This window comes from Podarcis cretensis (genome assembly GCF_951804945.1).
Source record: "Podarcis cretensis genome assembly, chromosome: 8".
NCBI classification, from domain to species: domain Eukaryota; kingdom Metazoa; phylum Chordata; class Lepidosauria; order Squamata; family Lacertidae; genus Podarcis; species Podarcis cretensis.
Genome location: NC_137177.1, coordinates 50,590,699 through 50,618,353, shown reverse-complemented (window position 1 = coordinate 50,618,353; position 27,655 = coordinate 50,590,699). Strand labels below are relative to the sequence as shown.

The window sequence follows — 27,655 nt, the reverse complement described above, 5'->3', positions numbered from 1 at the left end:
AAAGGCTCCTGATAACCAGGTAGTTGTCAGGTGTCTGGAGAGCTGCAAAAAGCAGGTTTAGGGCAAACTCTTCCCTGTCAGCCAAGCCCCACCTTAGCTTTACGACATCAGGTTTAGAACTGGTGGGCATGACTTGCCCAAAACAGTCTGGTGGGCTAAATGGGTAAGCCTGGCAGACCATGCCTGTCAAGCAACATGAATACTCTAGCATTTGATATAATAGACTGACCCAGCAAGTTGCCATGGAAGGTGAGCTGCATGGGAGTGTGACCCTGGGCAATTTGAAACCTTCCATATGCCCACAACTTAAACATGTGAAAGTTTTAGTCTGTTTTAAAGTCTTACAGGCCTTTTAAAAGTGTATTTATATATTTGATTTATGCTGCACATCATCCTGAAATTTGACATCATGAAGAGTGCTATAAAATAAACTTTAAATAAAAAAATAAATCTCTGCTATATGAAACTGGTGACTGGAGAGGCATGATTTTCACAGCAACACATTCCAGCCCTAGTAACCCTAAACCATGGTTAGGCAAACTAAGGCCCAGGGGCCGGATCCAGCCCAATCACCTTCAAAATCCGACCTGCAGACTGTCTGGGAATCAGCATGTTTTTACATGAGTAGAATGTGTCCTTTTATTTAAAATGCATCTCTGGGTTCTTTGTGGGGCATAGGAATTCATTCATTCTGCCCCAATATAGTCTGGCCCCCCCACAAGGTCTAAGGGACAGTGGACTGGCCCCCTGCTGAAAAAAATTACTGACCCCTGCCCTAAACTAAAAAGACCAAATCTCTTTGGCCTTTCTTCCCAAAACAGGGGCTCTGACCACTCCCACATATTTCCTAGTTGCCCTTTTCAGTTCTACAGCATCTTAATTCAGATGGGATGAGAGGTGGCACCATCTTCAGTTTGGATTACTATAACATGCTCTACATGGAGCTCCCTTTGAAAAGTGCTTGGAAACTTCTACCGGCCCAAAGAGCTGCAGCCAGTTGACCAAGGTTGATTATAGGGAGCATAAAACTCCATTTTTACATCAGCTCCACTGGCTATCCATCTGTTTCTGGGCACAATTCAAATTGCTGGTTATGACCTATAAAGCCCTACATGGCTTATGCCCAGGCTATTTGAAGGACTGTATTCTTTCCTGTGTACGGGACGCAGGTGGCGCTGTGGGTTAAAGCCTCAGCGCCTAGGGCTTGCCGATCGAAAGGTCGGCGGTTCGAATCCCTGCGGCGGGGTGCGCTCCCGCTGCTCGGTCCCAGCGCCTGCCAACCTAGCAGTTCGAAAGCACCTCCGGGTGCAAGTAGATAAATAGGGACCGCTTACCAGCGGGAAGGTAAACGGCGTTTCCGTGTGCGGCTCTGGCTCTGGCTCTGGCTCTGGCCAGAGCAGCGATGTCACGCTGGCCACGTGACCCGGAAGTGTCTCCGGACAGCGCTGGCCCCTGGCCTCTTAAGTGAGATGGGCGCACAACCCCAGAGTCTGTCAAGACTGGCCCGTACGGGCAGGGGTACCTTTACCTTTACCTTTACTATTCTTTCCTGTGAACCTGACCAGGCTCTGAGAGTTTTGGGGAAAGTTCTTTTCTCAGTCCCACCACCCTCACAGGCATGCTTCATGGGGATGTTGGAGAGGGCCTTCTTGGCGGCTGCTCCCAGACTTTGGAAATCCCTTCCTAGGGAAGCTAGACTGGCTCCCTTTTCTTGTTCTTCTGCTGGCAGGTGAAGACTGTTGCATTCAGACAGGCCTTTGGAAACTGCTTTTTTTTTAAAGAAAAGAAAGGGTGGGTTTTAATAGTGCTGTGCTGTTTTTCTTATCTGCATTTTAATAGATTTGTTTTTATATTATCTTAACCCTACTAGAGTTTAATTTTTAACAATTATCTTTTACATGTTTTCAGTTTTTTGTATTTTATTTGTGTTCTTTTAATTTGTGTAACCTGTCTTGAGTCCCAGTTTGGGGAAAATGTGGGTTATAAATAAATGTAACAGTAACAACAACAACAACAACAACAACAACAACAACAACAGTAACAACAACAACAACATGTTTATAGCCACACACCACGACCCTTGTAGAAAACAGCATCTCTTCATGCTTCCAGAAAAGCATTGCCAATGAGGAGGAAAGTTTCCATTTATTCCACATATATACCCCTCTTCTTAAAAATCAGAAAGCAGTTTACAAGCAATAGTACAAAATACCTCACCTGCAACAGCTAATCAAAAACAGTACTGTACAACCAGCTCATCAGCTCTAAATATCAGCATCAGTATGTTATTATTATATTAATAATAGACTACTCAGTAAAAAGCCTCCTTGAAAGCTTCATCAAAAAGATCTGAAGGATGGGTTGAAAAGGTGTGTCTTAAGTAACTGGTAAAACTGGCCCCAGGCCTGGCTTCAGCATCCACTGTGTAGCTTCTTTCATGGGCAGTAGGGCTTTGTCTGCAATCTTGCCTCCCCACCCAGTGAAGGTCTCAGGTTAAAAGCAGGCTTCAGGGATCCTCCAGATTTCCCTACATATCACCCAAAACTTCATAGAGAAAACTTATGTAAACACATCAAAGGCTTTTGAGGTGTCCATAGACACAAAAAGGAAACCCTTTAAAATAAGGCAGGGTCAAACAGCAAGTTTAGGTTAGGAAGAGGTTTTATAGATAAAGTGCGTATATAACAAAAAACTCTAGAACAGATGACAGTGTCAAAAGACAGCAATAAAGGTAACCAGGATTAACTGTGGTGGGGGTGGGGGGCAGCTTTGTTTTTCCCAAACTGGAGGCTCTGCTGCCCATTCTGCTTGTTTCTCAGCCAAAGATTTAGATTGCTGACCCTGGAGCTGCCAGTACTGGCAAAAGATGCTTCAGCATCTCTGTACTTTTCTGCATCTCAATTCACTCTGACCTCCCTATTTACAATCCTGCCCCCGCAAACCACATGTACATAGCCTTGCAATTGAGGATAGTCCAAAAGAGCTTGCACCTTTAAAAGATTGTTAGTCTTTCAGGCGCCACAAGTGAAGCCAGGGCCCCCAAACCTGGCTGTCTAGATCAGTGTTTCCCAACCTTGTGCCTCCAGCTGTTTTTGGACTACAATTCCCATCATCCCTTGCCACTGGTCTTGCTAGTCAGGGATGATGGGAGTTGTAGTTCAAAAACAGCTGGAGGCACAAGGTTGGGAAACACTGGTCTAGATGTTAGTACACTGAGCAGCAACAGCACCACCACCAAGGAAATGGTTGGAACAAAGGCCTTGGATAGGGCCCCCTCCACGCATAGTTTACAGTGTAGAAAGAACAGGGAGGTGGGGGATTTACAGAAAGCCCAGCAGCAGCAGCAGCAGCAGCTGCTGACAGAAACTATATAGAGGCCAATCTGGGGCAAGAGCAAATGGCCCTCCACACACCCCCTCCCTAAGTAGAAGCATGCTCAGAAGTGAGCTCAGCACCACCTTCTGAAGGCCAACAGACTCCAGACTCCAAGAGCAAAGCTGCAGATGGCTAAGAGGCATTGTGGCTCTTGCCGAGAGAGAGCAGAACACTGTTTTGCAAACAGATGCACCATGGAAGAGAGGAGCGACACACACCTGTCATTTGGTGTTACACATAAGCAGCTTATTAAAGAATTAAATATTTATAGACTATAAAGCAAGCAGGGCGATGGGTTGAAAACAGCCTGCTGAGAGGGGCATTATAAAACAATGAGGCTGTCAGTGATTGATCAAGTATGGAGAACACAAGCGTGTGAGAGAAGCACTGCGCCAGCAGCAACAGAGGCCCCCGAGTTGCAGGAGCCTATCTGGGTTACTGCAGGAAGCCTCCCTTGACTGCTGCTAATGGAGTCAAAAAGGGCTAGAGAAGAGTCCAGGTTGTTGAGCGCTGGGCCTGCTGCACAGCCCAAATGGGAGCTCCCATGCCCCCACCTTGTGATGCATCTCTCTCTCTCTCTCTCTCTCTCTCACACACACACACACACACACACACAAAATGCGAAACGGGAGCAAAATAATACAAGTATTTTAGTCTAATAATGAATGACCTGCAGAAAGGAAACCACAGTCTGGCTATAACAGTAGGCCTGGAGTATCTAGAAAATAAAACTGCATTGTATAACAGAAGCAAATGTGAGTTTTATAGAGTAATAGCCATGCAAGCCCATCCTTATCTCCATTTCTCATGGAATTACTAGACAGGCAGACCATGGGACCACTGTGGACAAAGCATAGCTTAATTTCAGCAAAGCACTTGACAATGTTCCCCCACGATATCCTTGTGGGCAAGGTGGCAAAATGTGGTCCTTCACCTGCTCCTTATGGGAGGAGGACAGCAATGCAGCTGCTTTACGACAGACATGTCAAATAGCAACTGGCCTGGGTCTCAGCAAGAAGAGCCACCTCCAGGGGGCCAGGCAAGGAAGCAGGCTTCAAGGAACTGGAAATGGAGCAGTAATGCCCTTCAGAGCCATGTCCTGGCTAGGCCATGACATAAGCAGCTTGCAAGGGCACCTAAGAGCAGCCCTGAAGCTGGATCAGGCCAAAGGGGGACCGTCTAGTCTGGCATTCTTCTCCCTGGGAAACTTACAGGCCCAAGAGGACCTTCCTCACTTGGCCTCCCCAGCAACTGGTGTTCAGAGGCAGGCTGCCTCCCTGGAAGTGGCAAGCAGCCATCATGACAAGTAACCATGAGAGCCTTATCCTCAAGGCATGTATCTAATTCCCCTTCAAAGCAATCCAAGTTTGCAGCCATTAAGGCATACTGAGGAACTGAATTCCATAGTTTAACTATGTGCTGAGTAAACCTCTCTTTCATCTGTTCTGAAGCGCCCACCATTTAATCAGTTCTTCCTTGCAAGGCTATCTCAAGGCTGCAGGAAAACACTGGGTCTTGGCTTTCTGTCCGCAAAAGTATCTCAAAACCATTCACAATGGGACCTCGACGTGGCTGCATGATGCGGGACATGCTTCAGTTGTAGATCAACAGCCAGCCCACAGTGGCCCCTTCCTCTCCACAGCTAGGCTTGAGGCACCTCCTGGCAGAGGCAGCACCACTTAATTCCTGAAGACAAAAGTGAAGCTACAGCTGCAAGAATCTTCTTGCTTTTCTCAACCCAGGGTTCAATATTCTCCCCAGCAGACATGAACATGAGATCTCCCCATGCTGCAATGCCTTGGAAGTGCCCAGCCTTTTTAAGGGAGGGCCCCTTGTCCATTTTGTGGGCAATTGGCTGCGTTTCTCACATAATGCCCCTCCCTCTCCACCATGTTTATGAGATCTGCCTACAAGCCCCTGGCGAAGATGCCTCCAGCAGCCACCTCCATTTCACAAGACGAGAAGCATTCTTCAGATTCAAATGCTGTGAGGTCAGCAGAGCTGTCGAGATGTTGCTCTTCCCCCTTTAAAAGCGATGAGCTATTTACTCCCTAACAATTCTGCTTCAGAGCTGGTTTAGCATTTTTATTGGAATGTGAAAGCTCTTAAAAGAACAGGGGAAAAAATCTAATCAGGCAGAAGAGATAGAAAACTTGCTGAATTTTTGCTCTCCCCCCCATGCCCCCCTCAACCCTATCAAAAGCCCATCTTCCATTCATTGCTTCCCGATGTCATTATGACAAGCGGCTACAAATCAATAGCAGGAGGAAAGGCCGGGCCAGCCAGCATCAGCCAGTGATAAAGACTCCCTCTCAGCCCCGCTTTGCTAATAGCACATAATAGCAGCCATTGGTGCCCCGCATTAAATCATACATTTCACTCGGCGTTTATTATGGGATTTTTAAAACTCCTCACTAAATTGGATTTTCTCGATGGTCTCTAATTTCGACATTTATCATTTAAAATTAAACTCCTCTGTGGAGATGAAGAATGAAAGGGGGGGCAGAGAGAGAAAGGGGGAAGGAAAAAGTTTTGTATTTTTCTTCTCTTTAAAATGAAAACCCATAAATAATATTCAAATTCCACTACCACAAGCCCTAAAATTTTTATGTATCTAAAATGTTAGAAGTTTGGCTGGAATTGCTTTGGGAGATTTGCTCTGAAGCTGTTAAAAAGGAAGGATTATTATTATTATTTTAAAAAACACCACCCAGGCTTTTCAGTATTCTGATTTGGATCCAGCTCTATGCAGAGGGGCAGTTTCGCTTCCACCTGGTGACCCTGTTACAGAGTACAGGCTCCCATTAGCACACAGCACAGAATTCAACAGGCATTAAGCAGAGGGGTCTGTGCTGGTGGACTGTGTAGTAGGAGGGGTGGGGGCAGCCTCCATTTCTGAAGCTCCAGTTCTGTACCCAGCATAGCAGGAAAGAGAAAGGCACAGTGGTGCCCACAAGCAGGGTGCAGGGAGAGAAGAAAACACATACAGTGGAGGCGGCAGATGCAAGTGTTGGAGGCAATGCCTACTACATAAAATAAGTGGTGAGATGGAAGCAGCACTGTGTGACATCCCGCCCACCAGGTGACTATGAAGAAAGAGCAGTTAGAATAAAAGAAGTGGTGTGACACCCCTCCCACCAGAAAGAACAGTTTTAGAGAAAAGACCAACAGAATTGGCAGAAAGTTCACAGGAGGGTCTGGGCCAGGCCTCAAACTTTGTGCTCCAGACTCTTGGTTATCCTTGCTTTTGCCTCCCTTCCAAATCTCAATGGCTTTCTCTCCTCTCTCTTTTTGGACTTTCTGGCCCACAACTGAACATGCTGCTTTACACAAAGTCTGAACAGTTCCAAAGTAAGTGGAGGGGAAAGAGGCCTTGCCAAGTCTCGACATGGTGGCCTCAAGGACCCTCTTATGAGCATCACTCTTGGCCCATGCACACAACAGCAAAAGGGAGGTGAGGCTACAGCCACTTTCTTACCCTCCATTGCCCCAGAAATGGCAGGGTGGTGGTAGGGCACCTCAACGGGCCACAGACTCCACAGCACCACATCAGGAGCACACCTGGCTCATGACTTTCAGACAATAGTGCACCAAGCTCAGCACTTTCCCTGGCAAAAGCTGCATTTCCTGCCAGCCACTCATTTTTCGCCTTTCCCCCTGCAACCTGGCCCACACACTAGTCTACAGGGTGCTGCTGGAGACAAGAGGAACTGCCCCATGCAGTAGGCCTTGCCTCAGTATGGCAGGCCAGGCCTGGAAGAGATGCCCAACAATTCTCATTGAGCTTGTGCAACCTCATAGTTTCCTGCAGCTCCAGATTCTGAAACATCCTATGCCTTATTGATCCTGGTAATCAAACTCAGCAGCAGTTGAGAACCACTCAATTTTTCCCTATTGGAAATGTATGTAAGACACCATGGTTTGCAATTAGCTGACTGGGATTAAATGCCACTCGGGGTGGGCTTTCCTCTTGCTGGATCCCAGGGCTCTGCCTGCCTGAAGATGTTGCTGGCAGGATTCCCTGACTTGTGAGGGCCTGCTGGAAATAGCATGGGAGGCATGAAGAGTCGCCAAGCCTTTTTGAAGAAGAGCTGGGCTTGATGAGTTCATTTATTAAATTGCTTGGTCCATGTTCCAGAGACAAAGACAGCTCCCAAGCAGAAGAGGAAGAAGGAAATGGAACAGCCACCCTCCAAAGCCCAGGCTGCTCCGAGCACAACTGGCTCTTCAAGGGGGTGGGCTGGTGAAAGATGCCCTTCTCGCAACCAAGCCATTCATTCGCTCTGCCATGAACAGCCATGCTCCAACGTACATGGCCCTGTGAGGAAGAGAAGGCTCTATGCTCAGTCTGCACGTTCACACCTGATCTTTGCCAGGCCTCTAATCCAAAATGGAAAAAAGAGCAGCCATTGCTACATAGGCAGGAGGAAATATCTCCTCCGTACTGGACAGGGACAGGCTGTTGCAAGCAAGGTGACCTCACAATGGCTAACTAGGAACCTCCCCACAAATGCTCTAGGAGTGGCAGATTTAAACAGCCTTTGGATTTGCATTCCTCTGCAGAGTGAGCAAACACGGAACACTTGCTGGGTTTGGGGGAGGGAAGGATCAAGTTGAGCACAACTGAGTCACCCTATTCAGGCCATAGAAGGTGCTACCAATTATTGGATGGGAGATCAGAGCCTTCAAGCAGAAAGCTTAATAGTACTCCAATACAGTTCTTGATCTGTGGCAATTGTGAAAAATCATCTTTGTTTTAAACTGTGATACAGTTTATATTTTGTAGCTTTTCAGGAGCACACAGAATTTTAGAGTATAGTTCAGCAAGCCATAAAATTCCAAGTCATGGCAAACATAGTTGGCAACACACACCATGTCCCGCTTTTTGAATGTTACAGTTCATTGTTTTTCACAAGTAATGTGCTTTTCTGCTATCTACCATTTGACTGGAGAGGAACAATGAGAACAGCAGAAGCCAGGAATCAGAATAGGAGGCTTAGAGCAAAGCACAAAACATGCCTCCCACCTTCTCCCTACCTCAGTTTAGTTACGCAGCTATCCTGGGAAAGAGGGGATAGGCTCGGGTGCACATCTGGCATGGAAAATGTGCTAATGCTCTTCCCCACAGCATTTAAGCAAATCAGATGGACTGCAAGCACTATGTGGGGAGAGTGGAGGAGGATATCCTTTCAGCAGCAGAAGCGGCTGGGGGGCTTAGAAGGCTTCCAAGCAGGGATTCCCAGAAAAGCCCAAAGAGCAAGAGGCCCTGGCCCACAGACAGGGCACCTTGGGGAGAGCAGTTCTACCCTAGAACGGGTCACAATCAGCCGAACATGAGCTCTCCTCACCCCACCCCACTTATACCGCTGTTCTGTCCTGCCTCTCTTCTCTTAGCTGGCTGAGCAACCATATCCAACAAGGGCTCATGAATGGCTCTGCCTCAAACTGGAACGAGGTCTTATGTGGTGTGCCAGAGGGCTCTTTGCAAAGCCCCGGGCTGTTCAACCTTTTTACAAATGACTTGGATGGAAACGTAGAGAGGGCTCTAACCAAATTTGCAGGTGACACAAAGCTGGGAGGGAGACATCAGCACAAAAGACAGATGTCAGATCCAAAGTGATCTTGACAGGCGAGAACACTGGGCTGAAACCAACAAGAGAAAATTCAATACAGATAAACGTGAAGTCCAGCACTTAAGAACAAAAGAATCAAAGAAACATGAACACGATGGGGGAGCCTTGGCTTGGCAACAGGATCTGCGGAAAGGATCTGGTACAGAGGCTGTTCACAAGCCAAAAATGAGCAAGCAGCCCAACACAGCTGCTTAAAAAAAGCAAACATAGGACTAGGTTGCATTAATAAAAGCATGACATCTAGGTCAGGAGTTCCCAAACTGTGGTCTACAGCATGTCTGCATTAAGTATTTATATTAATTTTAAACTGAATTTACATTCCTACTTCCATTTCTTATATTGTATTCCATTGCATTACAAATTGAATTTTATTGAATGCAAATTGTAATATAATAAAAGAAAAAACAAGCAATAAAAATACAATTAAAAACCCACACAGCATCTAGCACAGTGCATTACAATTGTTACAATGGGCAGAAATATTATTAAGTGGCCAATGGAGGGGAAAGTATGGGATCTAGATCATGGAAAGTCATAGTTCTGCTGAATTCTGTGCTGCTCAGACTGGCATCTAGAGTAATGTGTACAGTTCTGGGCACCATATTTTAAGGAGAGCATGAACAAACTGTAGTGTGTCAAGAGAAGGGTGGCAAGGGAACAAAGCTCTGCGATAAACAGTTGAAAGAACTGCTGGGCATGCTTAGCGTGGAAAAGAGAAGGTGAATGAGGCAGGTGACAGCAGGTATTTCAAACATCTGAAGGTGCAGTCGACTTTTGTTCTCTGTTGCTTCAGAGGACAGGACAGGCACTCCATGAGTGAAAATGGCAAGGAAGCTAATTTTGGCTAAAGATCAGAAGAAGCTTCCTAAGAGAAAGAGCTGCTTGATAGTGGAAGAAGCATCACTGCTGTGGGAGGGGACGCACTCTTCACCTTCTTTGGGGATGTTTCAAGCAGAGGCTGAATGGCCACCCTTCAGGGATAGCATGTTGGCTACGTCCTACATTGAGAAGAGGGTTGAAGCACATCATGACCTCCAAGATCCCTTTGGACTCCATGATACCAGCGCAGGGGAAACAGAGTGACCTCTGCTCCAGCCCACCAACTGCACGTGGGCAGAAGCTTCATCCTCCTCCGCAGGGCCTGACTCTTTTTCACTGGCTCTGAATCCAAAGCCTGGCCCTTGGCACCTGGAGTGGCAGGAAGGAGACTGATGAGCAGCCACAGCATCGGCTGCCTAGATGGGGGATCTACAGTTCCAGGGACCCAACATTTTAAATGTTTCCAAACCAGCCAATTTCCCAGATCACCTAATCAAGATGCCTACGTCTTTTTTGGCGGGGGGGGGGGGGGAGGGCAGCCAGGGAAGACGTCACCTTTCCAGCAAGAGAGCAGAATCCATTATAGGAAACACTCTGGAAGGAGGGCGCCCTTTGCAGAGCTTGCGGCCTGGGGGCCTCATTATTCTCCTGACTGTGATTCAATTTGCCCTGTTCTAAAGACCCCTCCCAACCCAACACACCAAATATGCACCTAGCCAATAATTTCCAATTAATGCAATCAGTTCCTGACTTCTCCCTGACCCTGACAATCACCTGGTTGGGCTGAGTGGAAGGCAAACAGCACCGGGGAGGAAAGGCATAGCAAGAGGCTGTCTGATTAATTCCCCCCTTCCCCAGCCCAATAGCTTGCTTGATGCCCCCCCTCCCCACACAGCTGGGATGCTTCTAGGCATCTGCCCAGGCCTGTCCTCAGACATAAATAAAGGAAACGGGGAAAGGGACCCTTCTAGGCGATTATGAAATCAGCGCATGAAAAATAAGAGCCATCATTACACTGAAAGAGAGGGGGCTGGGGGGGGGGGAGAGGCAGCAAGAGAATCTCTTTCTGCAGATTTGCCTTTGAGAGCGGCAAGGGGCCGTTCTGCTGCTTACATTCCGTTGCCCTGGCAACATACTCCTGTAAAATAAAGATTATTAAAGCGCATATGATTATTCGGCTGCTGAGTGAATGAGGCAGCGGCGGCAGCTGCTTCTGAATTCCTTATCAGAGGAATTCAATTTCTGCCCAAATTGCATTTCTGCCACCTCATACAGGCACCCCACCCCCCATACCAATCCAGACACCAGTTCCTCAGCTAGAGAAACCACTGGGGTGCCTTTCATGCCTCCCCTTTGCCATTTCAGGCAATTGCTTCAGTCCACACAAGCAAATTGGTGCAGGCCCACTGCCCCCCCCCCCCGCACAAGAGAGAAGCCTACCCAGACAAACCACACCCTGGGGTTGCAAGGGGACAGCTATTCTGCTACTTTGATAATCAGGTAGAGAGGAATTTTCTGCTTATTATTCCTCCTTAGCACAGAGGTCGGAAAATAAAAATAAAATAAAAAACCCAAAAGGGCTGAACTCCCACACTTCTCTTACTGGTTCAAGGGACCACCAGTCATGCTGAGAAGCTGAAACCTGCCCCCCCCATGAGCCCTTGGTCCTGCAGTTGAAACCCAAAGAGCTACGGAGAGCACATACTAGGAAAGAGGCTTCCTCAGGGCAGGGCTGACAGGGCAGAGCAGGGCTGGGAGAGCTGGCCACAGGACTTGCCAGGCCAGACTGGGTTGAAGGTCCACCCATCCCAGCAGACATCTGTGACAGAACAAAGCAGAGTTTGCTGCCAACACCTTGCAAATCAGAGTTAGGATGGCTCTCTTGCCAGCTGCCATTCAGAAGCCGTTGCCTTCACCGTCATAGGTCCAAGTGGGCATTTGGCAAAAGAAACAAGCCCAGCTGATGGAGGCCCAAGCAAGAGCCAGGCATGCGCATACAGCTCCAGCCACCTGCTGCCACTCCCAGCACTGCCCAGCAGGTGTCTCTATAGCTCTGGGAATCCAGGGAGCTCTGTGCAGCCTCTCCCCACATCCTGGATTGTGCCAGCAGGCAAAGCGAAGCACAGAAGGGCAGAGAGAAGAGCTCACCCAGTGCTGCCTACCTGGGAGGGAGTGGGCAAATGGTTGTCTGCAGGCCAGGCCAAGCAGGGTCCTGGGCAGGTGCAAGTCGAGATGCCGGGGAACTTTTGACTCGCCAACAGAACCACTCATTTGAAGAGAAAGCCAGAACTGACTGAAGGGACCTCAGTAGGCAGAGCAGCAAGAACTGCCCTTTGCCCACTTTCCAGCTTTTGATGGACCCCACAGTTTGGTTAGGAAACAATGAACTATTTAAAGTGGAAAACAAGTACAGGATTGCTCTTGTCTTAGAGAAAACAGAATCTTCCTGAGCATAGGGAGGCTTAAAATGCATGAAAGAAGGGGGAATTCTGTGGCTTTAGGCCAAATTAAAACCTGCACAAACCCTAAAGAAAGGATTGAAGATGTTTTCTGCTAGATGACTAATTTGAGAGTACCTGTTAACATTAAGGTTCTTTGAGCGCATGGCCATGCACCACTATTGACCATCCTACACCATTAACACACACACACACCAACAACAAACAAGGCACTTTTCAAGCCTGTCAGGAGTTGCCCTTACCCTTGCCGCAGTGTGGGATAGGAAGGAGACAGCAGACACCCAAGGAAGCTAAAAGCCCTTGTCCCACACTCCTTTCTCCAGAGCCATGGAAAGAGAATGGGGCAACTCTAGGTGACTGCTGAGGAACAGTTTTGGAACCCCAGACTGATGGGTTTTTTTGCAGCTGTGTTATGCAACATGCCATTGACACAATAATAGCCTAACAGTGGTGGATTTATATAGGGCCAACCACACATCATTCTACTTTGGTTGTTCTGCAGCACTTCCTCAGGGTTGCTGCATTACTGGCATCTGGATACACCCCTGTGTTATAGGGCAACAAAAGCAGGATTTCACCAGGAAGACACGGGACATGAACTGTCTGGAAGAGAAGCTGTATGCCCACCCCAAAACTTTTGCAGGCACAAAGATATTGAAAGCAGGGTCAGGTAGATAAGCACCCCTATACCATCAGCAGCACAAATAACCAGGAATGCATAGAATAAAGGACGTCAGCAGGGGACTGAAGTGTTCATTCAGAACTCCTATACATAACAAATCGTTGCAGTTGAGGGTTTGGTCCTCCTCCAATAAGCAGTTATCAAATTGTCCAGCTATTATGTTTTTAAAGGACACAAGGCTACCGATGAAGACTTTGTCAGTATGTGTTTGGCCATAGTGTGTGTGTGTGTGTGTGCGCGCGCGCACACACACACGCAATTAAACAATATCTCTGTCATATATGCAATCAACAAATTTGAGTTTTCTTTCCCACTTTTTCTTCTTAGCTCAGTTTTCTGTTTGCCATCTGTTATGGTATACCTAGCACTCCAAAGCTTTGGGAAGAGCAGGAACACCCTGCTGGCCCCTCTCACCCTGCAACCTGGATTCGCATTTCTCCCAACCTTACGAATCAGGCAACAGCCACTTGCTGCAGTAAGGGACAAGATTCTCCAAGAGAGAGAGATGGGAAGACTGGCCCATGGGTCCTCTCATTCGCAGTCCAATCTGTGGGACCAGCACACACACAGACCCATCTACAGGCTGCCCTTTTTTCTGCCTAAGGGCATGTAGCAGAGAAAAAGCCAGTGGTTCTATTCAACTGGGGCAGAGATTCCTGCACCAGGTTAAGTGCTGGGAAAGGGGAAGCTGCCTTTGTTGCCAAACTCAGGAAAGAGGAAGAGGAGGGGTAAGGTGGAGTGGAGGACAGAGAGCAAAAAATAAGGGGGGGGGAGAGAAAGGGTGGAAATTGAGAGCTCTAAGGAGAGAGAGTCCTGTCTGGTGAGGAAAGAGCAGGGTTTCCAGCTTTTCCATTGGTCATCGGAGCTGTAATTTGATGTACAAGTGACTCATCTTCATGATGTGAAAAGGTTAACTTGCTAATTTCTATGCCTCCCCCCATGAGTTGACAGCTACCGTAAGAAAGAGAAATGAGGGAGGAGGCTTGCCAAAAGACCTGTAGAACAAGAGAAGGGGGTTCAGAAAGACCCACTGAAACAGGGAAAAGATGTAGAGAGATTCAGAAGAACCTGTGAAAAGAGAGGGAAAAGGAAAACCAGGGAGGTTACTGTAGGTTTGAGGGCGATTCCAGAATGCTAGTGGGACAGAAAATGATTTCTGCAGTGGGTTGGTTGGGAGGAAAGGCAAGGAAACTGAAAGGGGAAAAGCACAGTAACTGATGGGACAAGAGAGGAAAAGGGCATGTGCAATGAGCTGAAGAGACAAAGCAGAGTTGTTAGAGAAGCACAGCTTGCTGGATGTGAGAATAAGGCAAGTCTTCCCATGGCTACCCTCCTGCAGGCACTTCTAGCACCCACAAACAGAGGCGGTCCTCCTCCTTCTTTTCTCTAGCAATGAGTACTTGGAGGTATGTTGCCTCTGAACATGGAGCTGCAATCACCAAGAGCAGTAGAGGGGGCTTGACTCACTGAAATTAAGGAACATGACTATGGTAAATTTGATCCATTAATTTCAACAGGTCAATACTGAGTAAACTTTAGTTGAACAGCATCCAGAGAATTCAACTCCAAGACTTTGCTGAATCCACTTTTCAAGCCAGGAAAAAACCAGCATCTACCACAGCACCCCATCTCAGGAATTCCACAAGTGAACTGCATTGTGTAAAGACATACCATCACCTGTTAATCCTTTCATTGGTGGGCCCCAAGTTCTAATAAGAAAGGGAGAAAAACTCCTCTCTGTTCCATGTTCTGCACATGATGCATAATTCAATGAACTTCTATTAAGTTCTTTCTTTTCTAATCTAAAAACCATTAAAGGCTTTAATTGCACCTCATACAGAAGGTGCTCTAACCTCCTGATCACTCAGGTTGCCCTTTTCCTGCTCTACTGCATGCTTTTGAGAAGGGACAACCAGAAAGGTGCACAACGGCAGCAGTGCCAGAGATGAACATAAAGCCATTAAGCTCCTTGGACACCTCCTTTCCAAGCCCTAGCTTGGAATTTTCCTTTCCCACCCACCCCAGCTGCATACAGAATTGGATTTTTCACTGAACTTTACATCATTCCAGTCCCAATACTTCCTTAGAAAGTCAGTTTAAGACCCCCTATCAGGGTCTTATATGATCATTAAGGATTATTTTCCCCCAATACACAGAAATTCAAGTTGACTTACACTAAATGGCACCTCTGCTTAGCTGGCAGGCACTCCCTTTGGAGTTGTTTGTAATTTGTGCAAGTCTTTACCCTCCTGAAGTAGTTTGGAGTCATCTGCCAAACTGGTCATCTCACCACTCACTCCAGCCTCCAGTTCATCTGTGACTCAGTGACATAGCCTGGTTCCAAAACAGGTCCTCAGGTGACCCCACTCCCTCCTTGCCTCTACTGCAGAAACTGTCCTTTTATTCCTATGCTGTCTCTCTACGTAGTTACTGATAGCAAAGCAAGGCCTGTTCTCTTATTCCAGGACTGAAGCCTCTGGGGATGGAGTCTGCCAAAAGCCACTTGGAGGTCCAAACACAAAAAGTTTACTGGGATCTCTCTGTGTACCAACCCTCTCAAAGAACTCCAGAAAGGCTGGCAAGGCAAGATTCCCCTTGGCAAAACCCCCATAACTCTTCCTCCAAAGGCTTGTATTTTCTGTTCCGAGCTTCCTTAACCTGGTGCCCTCCGGATGTTTCTAACTACAACTTGCATCAGCCCCATCTAGCTTATTTAGTGCTCAGGGATGATGCAAGCAGTTCTCCGAAAAGATCTGGGGGGTACCACATTGAGGGAGGGGCTGTTTTAAATGTTTAATCATTCAAGTTTTAATTGTGCTTTCCACCATTAAGGAGCCTGTAATTTCTGGCCTCCTCCATAATATATATTTAAAATAAATAAATTAGATTTATTTTGGCTACCCTCTAATAGCCTCTGGTAAATTGAATGATTTAACAAACCCTTACATATTTCTGCTAGAAGATCAACAATTTCAAGGGAGGGCTAATAAAGATGGGAGCTGAAAGGCCTACAGTGATGAAGAGAAGAGAAAAGGCCACCAGGGGTGCTAAAATAAACAGGAAGTTAACTCAGAAGGCATTAATATATGACACAAAGGTTTTTCTGTGGTTAACACGGTGCTGCAACTTCAGTTAATGTAGAAGTGCCTCTTTCAGAGTGAATGGAGTTGGGCATCCTGTCTCTGCCTTAAACAGGCAGACCCACAGCTATCAGCAAGGAAATTTGTGCCCTGGAACCCAGGACTGTGACCCCCTCATCCAGCCCCTACACATACCTGAAATTTGTCCTCAGCTGCAGCCAGTTTCATGAGGTCAAGCATTTGGTTCTCCAGCTCCTCCACTGTCTGAATCAAGATGGTGTTCTGGTCACTCAGATCTATGATGTAGGCCTGTAGAAGCCTCACCTCCATCTGCACATGGAGAAGAGAGAAAAAGTAGAGCCTCAGACACCCAACTCAGTGTTGAGAATTAGGAAACAAGGACAGCAGACTGGGTCTACCCCAGAGGGCATTTTCTGAGAAAGTGGCTTGGCTCAGAAACCAGCTGGCAACAAGGACAGACGCCACCATCAAGACCCAGAACGTGGAGTTGAGTATGTTCCTAGTCTACCTGGAGGGGCGGGGGAGAAACCAAACTTCAGAAAAGGGCCTTCCTATCCAGGTCTTGTTTGCCTTTGCAGGAAGCAGCTGGGGCTACTTTTTGCAGGAAACAGTTGGGTCTGGCCTTCTGCATACCAGAATCACTTAGTAACCTTAGGAAGCCACTGTCTTCAGGCAGCCTATGCAGAACTTTGCAGCCAGAACATCTCTTTCAACTCAAGTGTGTCTTTCTTTTCTGAGAGAAGGATATGTGGGAATGGCAGCAGGTAGGCGGGAGGAAGAGGCAATAAATGGAGAGAGGGTTCTGACTGCTCTTTCCAGAACCTCTCAATCTTAAACCATCAGGGGTGTCACCTCACAGAACCAATAGTGTTCGACAGTACAGGGACTTAATCCCAACATTGAGCTTTTCGGCCCAGCACCAAGCCACAAATGTCCCAAACTCATGTCTCCATTCCCAGGATGTCCTGTCCCTCTTAGCCCTTCAAAGAGGCAGTTGCCCTGGCCAACTCCCTGCTGGAGAACAACAGAAGGGACCAAATCCATGCTGCCATGAGACAAAGCCAGGGCCAGCTCACCTGGTGGGTTTGCAAGTTCACTTGTGCCACCATTTGCCAAGATAGGCAGCCACCTCTCCCTTCTAGCTGCTGGGAGCAGGAAAAGGAGGGCAACAAAACTGTGCTTCCCAGTAGCTACCAAAAATGAAGGAGTTCACCCAGAAGTCTTCACTGGTAAAGTTTTGGCACACAGAAACCTGTTCCTAATCAACCAAGCTACTCCTTTGGGGTCAAATAAAGTGATTAGCTTATTAAGTAGCAAGCTTTTAATAAGCAAACGTGACTGAAAATTCTCCTACACATCCTGATAATTTCAGTGTTTCTAATTCATTATTAGAGCCTAGATTCATTAACTATTCAGTTTATAGATATTAATGCTTAAGATGCATGCATCACCTGCCAAAACCTGAAGAGAAATTGTTTCAATTAGCCTTCATGGATCGTGAATCCTACCAGCTGGGTATTTTTAGACAGAAGAGACAAACACATTCCTAAGCAGTGCTAATGTACAGATAGGATATGTGTAGAAGGTCACTTGAGCAAAGCTATAGTGCGTGAGCAAGGAAAGTTACACCTTCAAAAAAATGAGGAATACTGATGCAGTTGATGCCATACGAGTTCAGGTGCATAAGCAAACATGTGATTTGGAAGACAGGTACAATGGAAAACAGCCTCCACAGAACCATATCTTGTCTAGCCACAACTCTCCCTCACTGTCTTCACCTTTCCTGCCAGCCAAATATTTGTGGTGTTAGAAGCCATAGCTACTTGTCTCATCACAGACAGAAATGGCAGGAAGAAGATGCGACCCTGCTTCTATACTCCATTTTGTAGAGCCCCCTTGACAGTTGCCCACCTCCCCAAGGGTACTCCTTCGTGTCTCTTACTGATAAATATAAATACATAATTGACACCCCACACATTCAGCATCAATGTATGTTCCCATAAGAGAAGCCCTGCTGGATCAGGTTAAAGGCCCATCTGGTCTAGCATCTTGTTCTCCCAGGGCCCAACCAGATGGCCCAATGGGAACTCCAAAAGCAGGACCTCTGCCCACTTGCGATTCTCAGCATACTGCCTCTGGCACTGAAGGTAATTAATACACAGCCATCACGGCTAGTAGGATAAGTACTGGATAAGTCCTCCAGGAGGTTGTCTAATTCAAGTTGGTGGCAATCATCCTGTATCAAGGAATTCCATCATTTAACTATGTGCTGTGTGAAAAAGTAGTTCCTTTTGTCTGTCCTGAATTTCCCAACATTCAGCTTCACTGAATGGCCTTTGCTGAAAGTGAAATCCATCTTTTTCATTTTATCCAATATATAATTCGATATACTTCCTTCATATCTTCCCTTAACTCAAGCTTTTTTTCCAAACTAAAAAGGCTCCAACATTGCCACCTTTTTATCCAAACCTTCAATCAGTGCTACTGACGGCCCATGACAGAAACACAATATTACATGTGTGTTTTTTAATCTGCAAGGGAGTGCTGAAGCACCTGAGCACCATGAGCTGGCATTGGGGAGAATCTGGCCTATGGGGAAATCTATGCAAAGCCTCTGCCACAGGTTAGGCATGACTGGAGAATCCTGAACTTTGCCACATCTTTCAACAGTTCCAAACTCTGAGAAAAAGATGCAGCTCCTCACTTGTATCCTATGGAGGCATTGGCAGTTTCTTATTCTTGCCTGCCAGTCCTATTGGAATGAAGCAGGTTCTTTGTTGTTATTTGAACTTTGTGGGAGAAAAATCACTCGGTCATTAGACATCTCCAACTATGGTCAAAACACAGCAGGCCAGAAGTAGCAACAGATTTATTATTACCGCAGTACAGGAAAAACATTTTTTGTCTGTTACATGATCCAGTTAATTACCCATGCAAAGCAAAGCTACTCTTGGCTTCAGCAGAAACTCCACATATGCCCCCAGGGATGTTAAAAGGAGGTGTTTTTAGGGGGTGGGGAGGAAAACCTCAGGCTCGGAGGACTAAGACTCACAAGAGTCCCTTGAGTATTGCAAACTTTGGGGCTAACTTCCATGGCTTCAGGTTCCCTATGACAATAATCATGTCAAAATCTCTGGAAAGAGATGCAAAGTGTCCCCAGATACTTTGGATGTGGGAGGTTGGGAAGAGAAAGGCCTCCCCCTCTCCCATACAGAATCCAGAGCTGCAGAGTTAGGGCAGACTGTTAAAGGAAACTGTCTGGGAACAAGAGTGCCAGAATTGCAGTAAGCACACCAGAGGGAATGGAGAGGGCTGTTCTTCCTGGACTTGTGCAGCTTCCCCAAAAGAATTGAGGGAGGGAGAGATCCTTCTGGCATGCAAATGAAAGTCATGAACAAGCTGGATATGGAACCTTGAACTCCAAGAAACTGAAGGGGAATCCCTAGGAATTCCCAGGCATTAGTACTCATATGTAAGTCGTAAACAACAGGGATGCTTCAAACTCTATAATTTATGATGTGACATAGTATACTTGGACTGGACGGGCCCAAATTCAAATCCTGGCTCTTCCACTGCCTAACCTGCAGCACAAAGTTGTTGTAAGAGGGGGAACCCTTTAAGTAACCTGGAGCTCCTTGGAGGAAAGGTGGAATAGAAATATTAAAAATAATTAACTACCAGTAATTAATTACAGTGTAAATGTGAAATGCAGCCTAGACTGTCATCAGCACAGACAAGTCCAAGCCAGGCTACTGGGCGGTCAACAAGGGGTGGAGCAAAAGACTTTGCACTCTGTAGATCTGAGCATCCACCTCTGCACTCCACCCCACAAACTAAAATGGTACAGCCATGATTCTACATAAAGACACTGCAATTGCTCCACTTTCTCCGGAAGAGAAAGAGGGGGCGGGGCAGAAAGGGCTCCATGCAGAGGATGATGAGGACAGGGCAAAGAGGGAGGGACTCCTTGGTGGTGACACCGCTGTCCTATAAGGCAGCTCACTCTACACCAACTTCAATGTCATTTTGGCACCAGATGGAAATCCATTTGCTTCCATAGATCTTTTAACAAATCATTGTGGCTATTTTACATTGCTTTTATCAGATGCCCTTTGATTTTATGGTTTTGGTGTTTATGTATTTGTTTTTCTTTTTATTTGAAAGATATCCTGGAAATATTATACTGAAGGGCAGCCCATACCTTCTAAAAATGAAACAAATAAATAAACCCACAAATGAGAGGGGGCGTGCATTAGGGAGGGATCTGTGGCAGCCAATCTAGAAGGAAGCTGAACTGGAAAATCTGCAGGGCCCCCTCTCCCCAGCACCCATCAGTGACCAAAACCAGACTCAAAGGGATGCAGATAGTTCCAGTGTTTTGCATACTGGGGGCTGAGCAAGAGTCCACAGAGCACCAGCTTCTGAAATCTACTTGTGAAGCAAGATATTGGCACCACATGCAAGAGTGATAAAACTAAGTATGCTGGATCCTGTTAGCCCAGCCACTGGATGAGCTGCTGCAAAATTCCAGCTACAGAGGCAGATTAATACAAAAACAGGAGAAGAACAGCACAGTTTTCACTAAGGAAGCCAAAGATGAATTCAGTGAGGAGGAGAAAAGGACATGAGAGGGAGAGTCTGTGTGTTGTGAGCAAGGGAGTGGGGAGGGAGAGGGAACCAAGGCTGATGTGCTGCTGAGAAAGAGGGCCAAAAAAGAAGAGGGTCAGAGGGAGACACCAGAACCATCAGCATTAAAGAGTAGCAACACCCAGAGCCAGAACTTCAAGACCTCCTCTCCCAAGAACCAAAAGCAGCATTGCCGTTAAAACTATGAGGGACTGCGACAGCCACTTGCCAAGAGCGTCAGAAGAGTACGGCTTATTGCAGTTTCTCTAACTAGGGCACAGAGATCTTCCTGACAGCCTTTGGAGCTATGGGCAGCTGTGCAAGCAGAATGTGGGACAACACACTAATACTATTCTAGCCTTCCTTTTCAGAAACCAGAGGTTTCACTCTGCGTGTGTAAAAGAGACAACAACTTCTTGGCAACGGAAGTAATGTGCTGGCAGTACAGAGCTCTATGCCTGGCTAACACACCTCCAGCTTGATCGTCAGTCCAACTGCAGCTGAGTCTCTGAGCCTGACTGATCTCATTAATCCAAGTAATCTTCTACGGAAAGATCAAATCAGCCTGGAATGCCCATCAGTGGCCAAACAATGGAGCTCTTCAGAAATTTCAAAGCCACAGGAGCATAAGAAGAACCCTTCTGAATTTAAGAAAAAAAGGCCCTGCACCTTGAATTGAGCTCAGTAATTAACTGAGAGCTAGTGGGACTGTCTTAACGGTTTTTTTAGAGGGAGGGAGGGAGGGAGGGAGGGAGAGAGAGAGAGAGAGAGAGAGAGAGAGAGAGAGAGAGAATGTTGTCACCCAGCCCAGGTCAGCAGTTGTGTTCTGAAGTAGCCACAGTTTCCAAATTGTCTCCAAAGACAGCCTCAACAATAACACATTACAATAATACTGTTTTGAGATTTCCAGAGCCTGGATGACTGGAGGGAACGGTGCAAAGGGGCTGTAGGAGGCCACAAACCAAAGCTTGTGAAAAGTACTCAGAGCTACTGAGAATAGCTGTGCTTCCCGAGTCAAAGCTGGATATGCAAGTTCTAACTGCACTCCTGATATTTATCAGACACACAGATCAGGCCAGAACAGGCTGAATATCACATCCTTGGGCAGGCAAACCACCCACAAACAGTATCTGCATCTTGTTGGGATTGTATCACTGGGTTTTTTATTGTTTGTTTTCTTGTGGTTATAGTAAATGTTTGATAGAAAGGCCAAGGGTGAGAGACCTGTGGCCTCTCTCTGCAGATGTTATTGGACTCCAGTTCCCCATCAGCCCCAGTCAACATGACCAATGGTGTGCTCTGCCACTGAGCTCCAGCCTTCCCTCATCACCCTTGTTACTTTCCACCAAATAATAGAGGCTGAATTTTGCCCCAATGCAGACAAAAAGAAGGTTCAAAAGAGACCCAACCAGTATTCTGGATCTCTATTTTCCTTGTCTGCTGCCCCCTCTGGACAGGTTTTAGTAGTATGTCCAAAGCCTGCAAAACAAGTTTGAAAATAAATTGACAGAACAAAAGGAATATACATGTATGCGCCACAGGAAGCAACACCCCTCAGTCAAACAGTTTGTAATATCAGCAAACTATTTTTCTGAGTCAGTCCATCCAGCTCAATATTTTCTCTAGTGACCAGCAGCAGCTTCCCAGAGGTTCTCAGCTTCCCAGTCCTTCCTGGAGATGCTGCTGGGGACGGAACCTGGAACCTTCAGCGTGCACAGCTTTGTGTGCTCTGCCATCGAGTTACAGCCCTCTTGTAGCTACAGCATGCAACATTAGTAAACAATCCACCAAGATCAGACTTGGTTGGAAGGAGGAGGACAAAAAGCAATATTTGCCAATAAAAATGTCTCTACAGAAAACAGGTTACACAAGCCAGACCTTGGTGGGCCTTCCACATTCTAGTGATTCCAAGATAAACTGGTTGAGAAATTTCTACATAAAAACTGTAATTCAAGAAATGAAAAGCTTTCACGGCATCCAGTACATTTCGATCCTGCTGCTCACCAAAATAATTTGTGAATATCCATTGTCTTCTGCTCCACAACAGTTTATCTTTATAGACTAACTTTGCAGAGTTAGAAGTATTAGTTGGAAGTAGTATTATATGCTTAGACTTAGAAATGCAGGGGGTGGGCAGTACATTGACACCGCAGATAAGAATCCTACAATGTGTGGACACTGAAGACAGGGCTATCATCAATAGGCTATTTAACAAAATCCTCTACAAATTTTCAAATTTAAAAAAGAAAAGAAATATGTGTTCACACAAAGCTGCCAGAATGTCTTTATGTTCTCCAAAACAGCAACAGTAAAACAGCAATAGCAAACCCTCCCAAGGAATCTCTTTTCCCAACCAAGTATTCACACAAAGAAACACCTGCCAAGGCAGGAGAAGCCAGTTTAGAGAAAGGTGGGGTGGTGGAAGAGGAAATCTTTCAGCACTTTCCTAACAGAGATCCCAAAACTAGCTATGAAAAAAAATAGACTTCTGTGGAGCTTTGCAGGAAATAATCAAAGCTGCCTCAGTAGCAGCATCTTTGTGCACACACTTTTTACTTGCAACAATTCCCACAAAGAAAGACCAACTGTGGGGAATCTCTGGCCCTCCTAGTGGTGGGGCACTCATTAAGCACAGCAGCAGTTCTCGTTTTGCCTCCTCGGCCTTTTCCGCCCCAAGTCACACTCATCCACTTATGACATTAGCTGTGGAACTATTGGGAAACTTAAAGTGCACTCCTGATTGCTTCTTGGCAAGTGGGGCTTGTCACTGGGCTTTTAAAATTTGGTGGTAAATACAAGCACCGCTGACAGGGCATTTCACAAATGGGGAACCACCACTGAAAAGACTCTGTCATGGGTCAACCCCTAACAAACTAAACAATAAGACCAGACAAAAGAAGGAGGCTTTGCAAGGCCAGGTGGTTAGGTGGCAAGGACAGGCTTAGAGTTCCACTCCCTACTCTTGTGCATCCCTTTTGCTGTTAAAATCAGGATGCATCCCACTAACAAAACAAAGGCCGGCCTCTGTTCTGAACGTGATGCGTTTTCCCCCCTGTAAGGCCTAAACACAACAGCTGCAAAGCAGTCCAAAGGATGAGTCCCTCAAACCAACACAACACTCCTAAGTGCACCTGCACAGAGGACAACATAATGAAAAAAAGGAGCTGCTGGCATCTGGCTGGGGGCAGGGGATCAACAGGAAACAAAGGGATGACAAAAGACATTCTGTGCGCTAGCTCACTCCAGAACTCAGAAGCTTCAGATGAACCAATGCCAGTTCAGAGCAGAAGCCCAGATTTCCCAGGGCTTGTGTTGTGTTCTCCAAGCTCTAGGCTCCTGTGGCTGTTACTCAGCTGGATCCAGGCTGTCCCTGCCATGACACAAGTCCCCACCGTTCAGTCACTCAACAGGTTGCTTGTTAGGCAGGATCAGTTATACAGTGAAGGTCAATTGCCACAGGCGCTCTCTCTCTCTCTCTCTCTCTGGAGTATGTTCCTTCGCATACACTCTGGGCTGGAGTCTCAACAGGCATCTATACAAAATCCTTGGATTGACACAGCACTGCCAGGATAGTTATTGCAATGACTCAGTTGCGAAGGGGTTTGACAAACACATTTGAGAGGCCAACTGGAATCAAGACCCCTTCAACAGGTAAAGCTTTTACCTGCAAAGACAAGGATCAAACTACATGTGACATCTACAATTAAGCAGCAGGAGGATGTGATGGAGATGTGCTTGAGTCCACGCACCTTAGCAAATGCACTCTTGATCAGTTTCCAGGCCCAAAGGTGGAAAAGAGGGCTGGTGGAGTAACTGTCCAAAAGTAAAAAAATAAAACTAAGTACGTGCTTTTTCTTTTCTCTTTTTTAAAAGTAGCAAATTTTGATTTTGTAGGATATGTGCCTAAGGAGTTTCCCCCTCTGCCTCTGCAATAATTGAGCCCAAAAGCCCTTCTTCTTTCCAATCACAAAGTGCAGCTTTGCACCCCGGCTACACCAAGGAGCACTTCAGAGCAACCTCACACCAAAACGGCTGATTTCTCAGGGATGCTGCAAAGGTATTCAATAAAAAGCTTTTAAATGCATATTTTTAAACTTGCAACAGGAAAGCTTTCCTGTGTCAAGACAGTAATTCTTATAACAGCATTGATCAAAATGTCATTCTTTTATGAGTGTACAATACCTTTTAATGGCATACAACCAGCCATTAGGGTTATACCCCTCCATACAGCAGAGGCATCTTCCTGGAAAAAGGGAGCCCCCGGCCAAGGCACGGGCAAGCCAAGCACAGCCCTTTTTCATCATTGCAGCAGCTCCCCAAATGATCTTCCAGAAGACACAATATTCAAGGCACACGTGTAGCAGGGGCTGGCTTTTGCTCCCCATTCTCAGGAACACACCCTGCTCTAAAGTGGCAATGTTTTGACTCTCACTGGGGGTAGTTCCACTTTCATGCAGCCTCCCTCCCTATCTTTCATCTGACAACCACTACCCCCCTTTACATTTTCTCATCCGATCTGGCAGAGGATGAAATGCCTCCTGTTTTGTTCTAGGCTTTTAGTTTCCAAAGATAGAAACTAAGTGTCTAATGAACTGCTTCTATTCCACAGCTCATTTGAAGCCCTCCAGTGCTCTGGCTCTTCAGAGATTTTTTTTAAGAACGGTATTGGAGATTGCATTTACTCTGCTTGAATGAAGGGTGAGTAGGAACCCTGGACAAGAGCGCACCAGCACTCTAATTCTCTCATCCAGCTAAAAATACCAGCGGGGGAGGGAACGGGCAGTCTCCCCATCTCCAAGACCTTTCACGTATGCTATTTGTAGAATTCAATACAAGCTGATGGCTGTCATGCAGGCACAGAGCAAAACCTCTCAATATTTTTGCACCCCAAAACCACCAAAGCCAACACAAATAATATGCCCTTCATACAAGGCCACCCTATTTTTCAGAAATGGGCTAGTTAGTTTCTACACTGGTCATTATTTGCCAGGAATATTTCCTATCTGAACAAAAGAAAGCAGAAGGATAAGGTTTCTACTTTACACAGAAAGAGTGATGAAGAGGGTTTGAGGTACATGCAGATGTCAATGGTCACCCAGCCAGAGACTCTAGGATCCCTCACCTTCCAGCACCCTGCTCAGGAGCCACTTGGGAGTTTGGATGCTCAGCGAGATCATAAGAACTCATGAGCACAAACAATCTGCAATGGGACCCAAGCCTTTCCTTAAAACACAGCAACATGAAGTTACAAAACCTCATATGCAAGGGGGATAAATGAGAGAAACAATGACCATGTCCAAGGAGCATCCTTCTCTTTACAGGCCAGCATAATCACACGGCCAGCAGTACAATATTTGCCAGAGATACCCACACTACCCAGTTTTCAGCACTAACTACAGTACAACTGCATCCAATGCCAGAAGAAGATTGGGCCCACTGCCACATAAATATCACCTAAATTTTGCTTTGGTCAGCAGGACCACACTGGCATAAACATGACAGAGACATTGACCCTTTCTTGACTCTCCTTTGCTGAGCAAGTCCATAATGGCAGGCAGCTGTTTACAGCTGTATTGGTGGGGTCAAGGCAGCACTTGAGTCAACTCACCATGTGATTATCACTCCTACTAGTGGCAGAGGAAGCACATGAGCCATGCAGAATACAAAAATCCCATATTTGCAGAATGGAGGCCTCACCAGGAGGTGGAATGAGGCTGAGAGCAGAACTGGCTGTCAGTTTCAGGATCTTTTGCTCTTCTTATGTAGTTAATAGTTGTTATTAATACCTATATGTGTTGTCTAAAATGATGATGGAGTATTAACAATCCTATCCTTAGTTGTATTTTTTCTCCATTGTTTATGAAAGTGTTGTAACTTTGCCTATTCTCATTCTTAATAAATCCTAGCAATATTAAAGCTGCACTCTTTTGAGGCTTGCATTATACTATATTCTACTTCTTACGTTGTGCATATCACTTTATAAGACTTTGACTAAATGTGCTACAACATTCAGAGAATCCTAAACGTGAAGGTGAATGAATTGTTTAAATTGAAATTTGTTATGTAAAGCTTAATAATTTTTTTTTTTTAAGTGCTACAACATTAACCCAGCTTTTCTTTGCCTCCACCCTGTTCTGCTTGGCATCCAGCCTGAAGAAGTGTTCTAGAGACCTGGAAACTTGCACGTTATTTTGTGACATTTTGGCTGCTCAAATAAAATTTTACTTATGGACCAAATATAGCTACCTTTATTATCTCTTTCCATTTCCCACTTTCTAATATATAAAAAGTGCCAAAAATGGCATCTGGGTAATTATGTGTGCCAAGCTAGACAACTCAGAAGGAAGTCTGAGCTCTTGTGGAAAGTTCCAGCTGCCCTGTCAGTACTTGGTGGCAGAACTTCTGAAAGAAGTGGATCAAGGGGCCTGGCTATAGGGTTGCTCATGGCTTGGGGAAAATTATTATCAATTATTATGATGCTTGCTGCACTCAGATACCATTTGTCAGCCAATGTGCTGCTGTGCATCTCCACCACACAGAGTAGCCTGTCAGAAACAGTCCACAAAGGCAGAAGTACCTGAGCAGAGCTGCATCCATTATCTGGAACAGTCAGTTCTAGACTTTGTCCTCCTTCAAAAACAAGACTCCTTGGAGAGCTTGATTCAGTCATCCAGATACAGCCCCTTTACTTTCCAGCAACACAGCACATGATCAGCATAACAACCCACCTGTGCCTTCAACCCTAACCCTGGGTAAGTTTCCAAGGGGCCTTAGACCTGATCCCCAGGGACACCTGGTGAGCCTGTAGGCCTCATTTTTCCTCCATGAAATAGAGCAGCTGTGAAAAACATTGCAAGAAAATGCTAGGCCCACGTGGATTTCCCAGTCTGCTTCCACAGGTGCAGAACCACAATCTAATTTTGGATGCGAACAGAAAGAAGATACCCAAGAGGCTAAGCG

At 46.2% G+C, this 27,655-nt stretch overlaps 1 protein-coding gene across 6 annotated transcripts in view; it reads right to left on the bottom strand.

Moving 5' to 3' along the window:
* Positions 1–27,655, bottom strand: part of PMFBP1 (polyamine modulated factor 1 binding protein 1) — an 81,120-nt gene that overhangs the window by 52,364 nt on the left and 1,101 nt on the right. For all 6 annotated transcript variants that reach the window (XM_079986599.1, XM_079986604.1, XM_079986598.1 and 3 more), the window contains exon 3: positions 16,244–16,378. In XM_079986599.1, the coding sequence (XP_079842725.1) occupies positions 16,244–16,378 (135 nt within the window). The remainder of the gene's footprint in view (positions 1–16,243; positions 16,379–27,655) is intronic.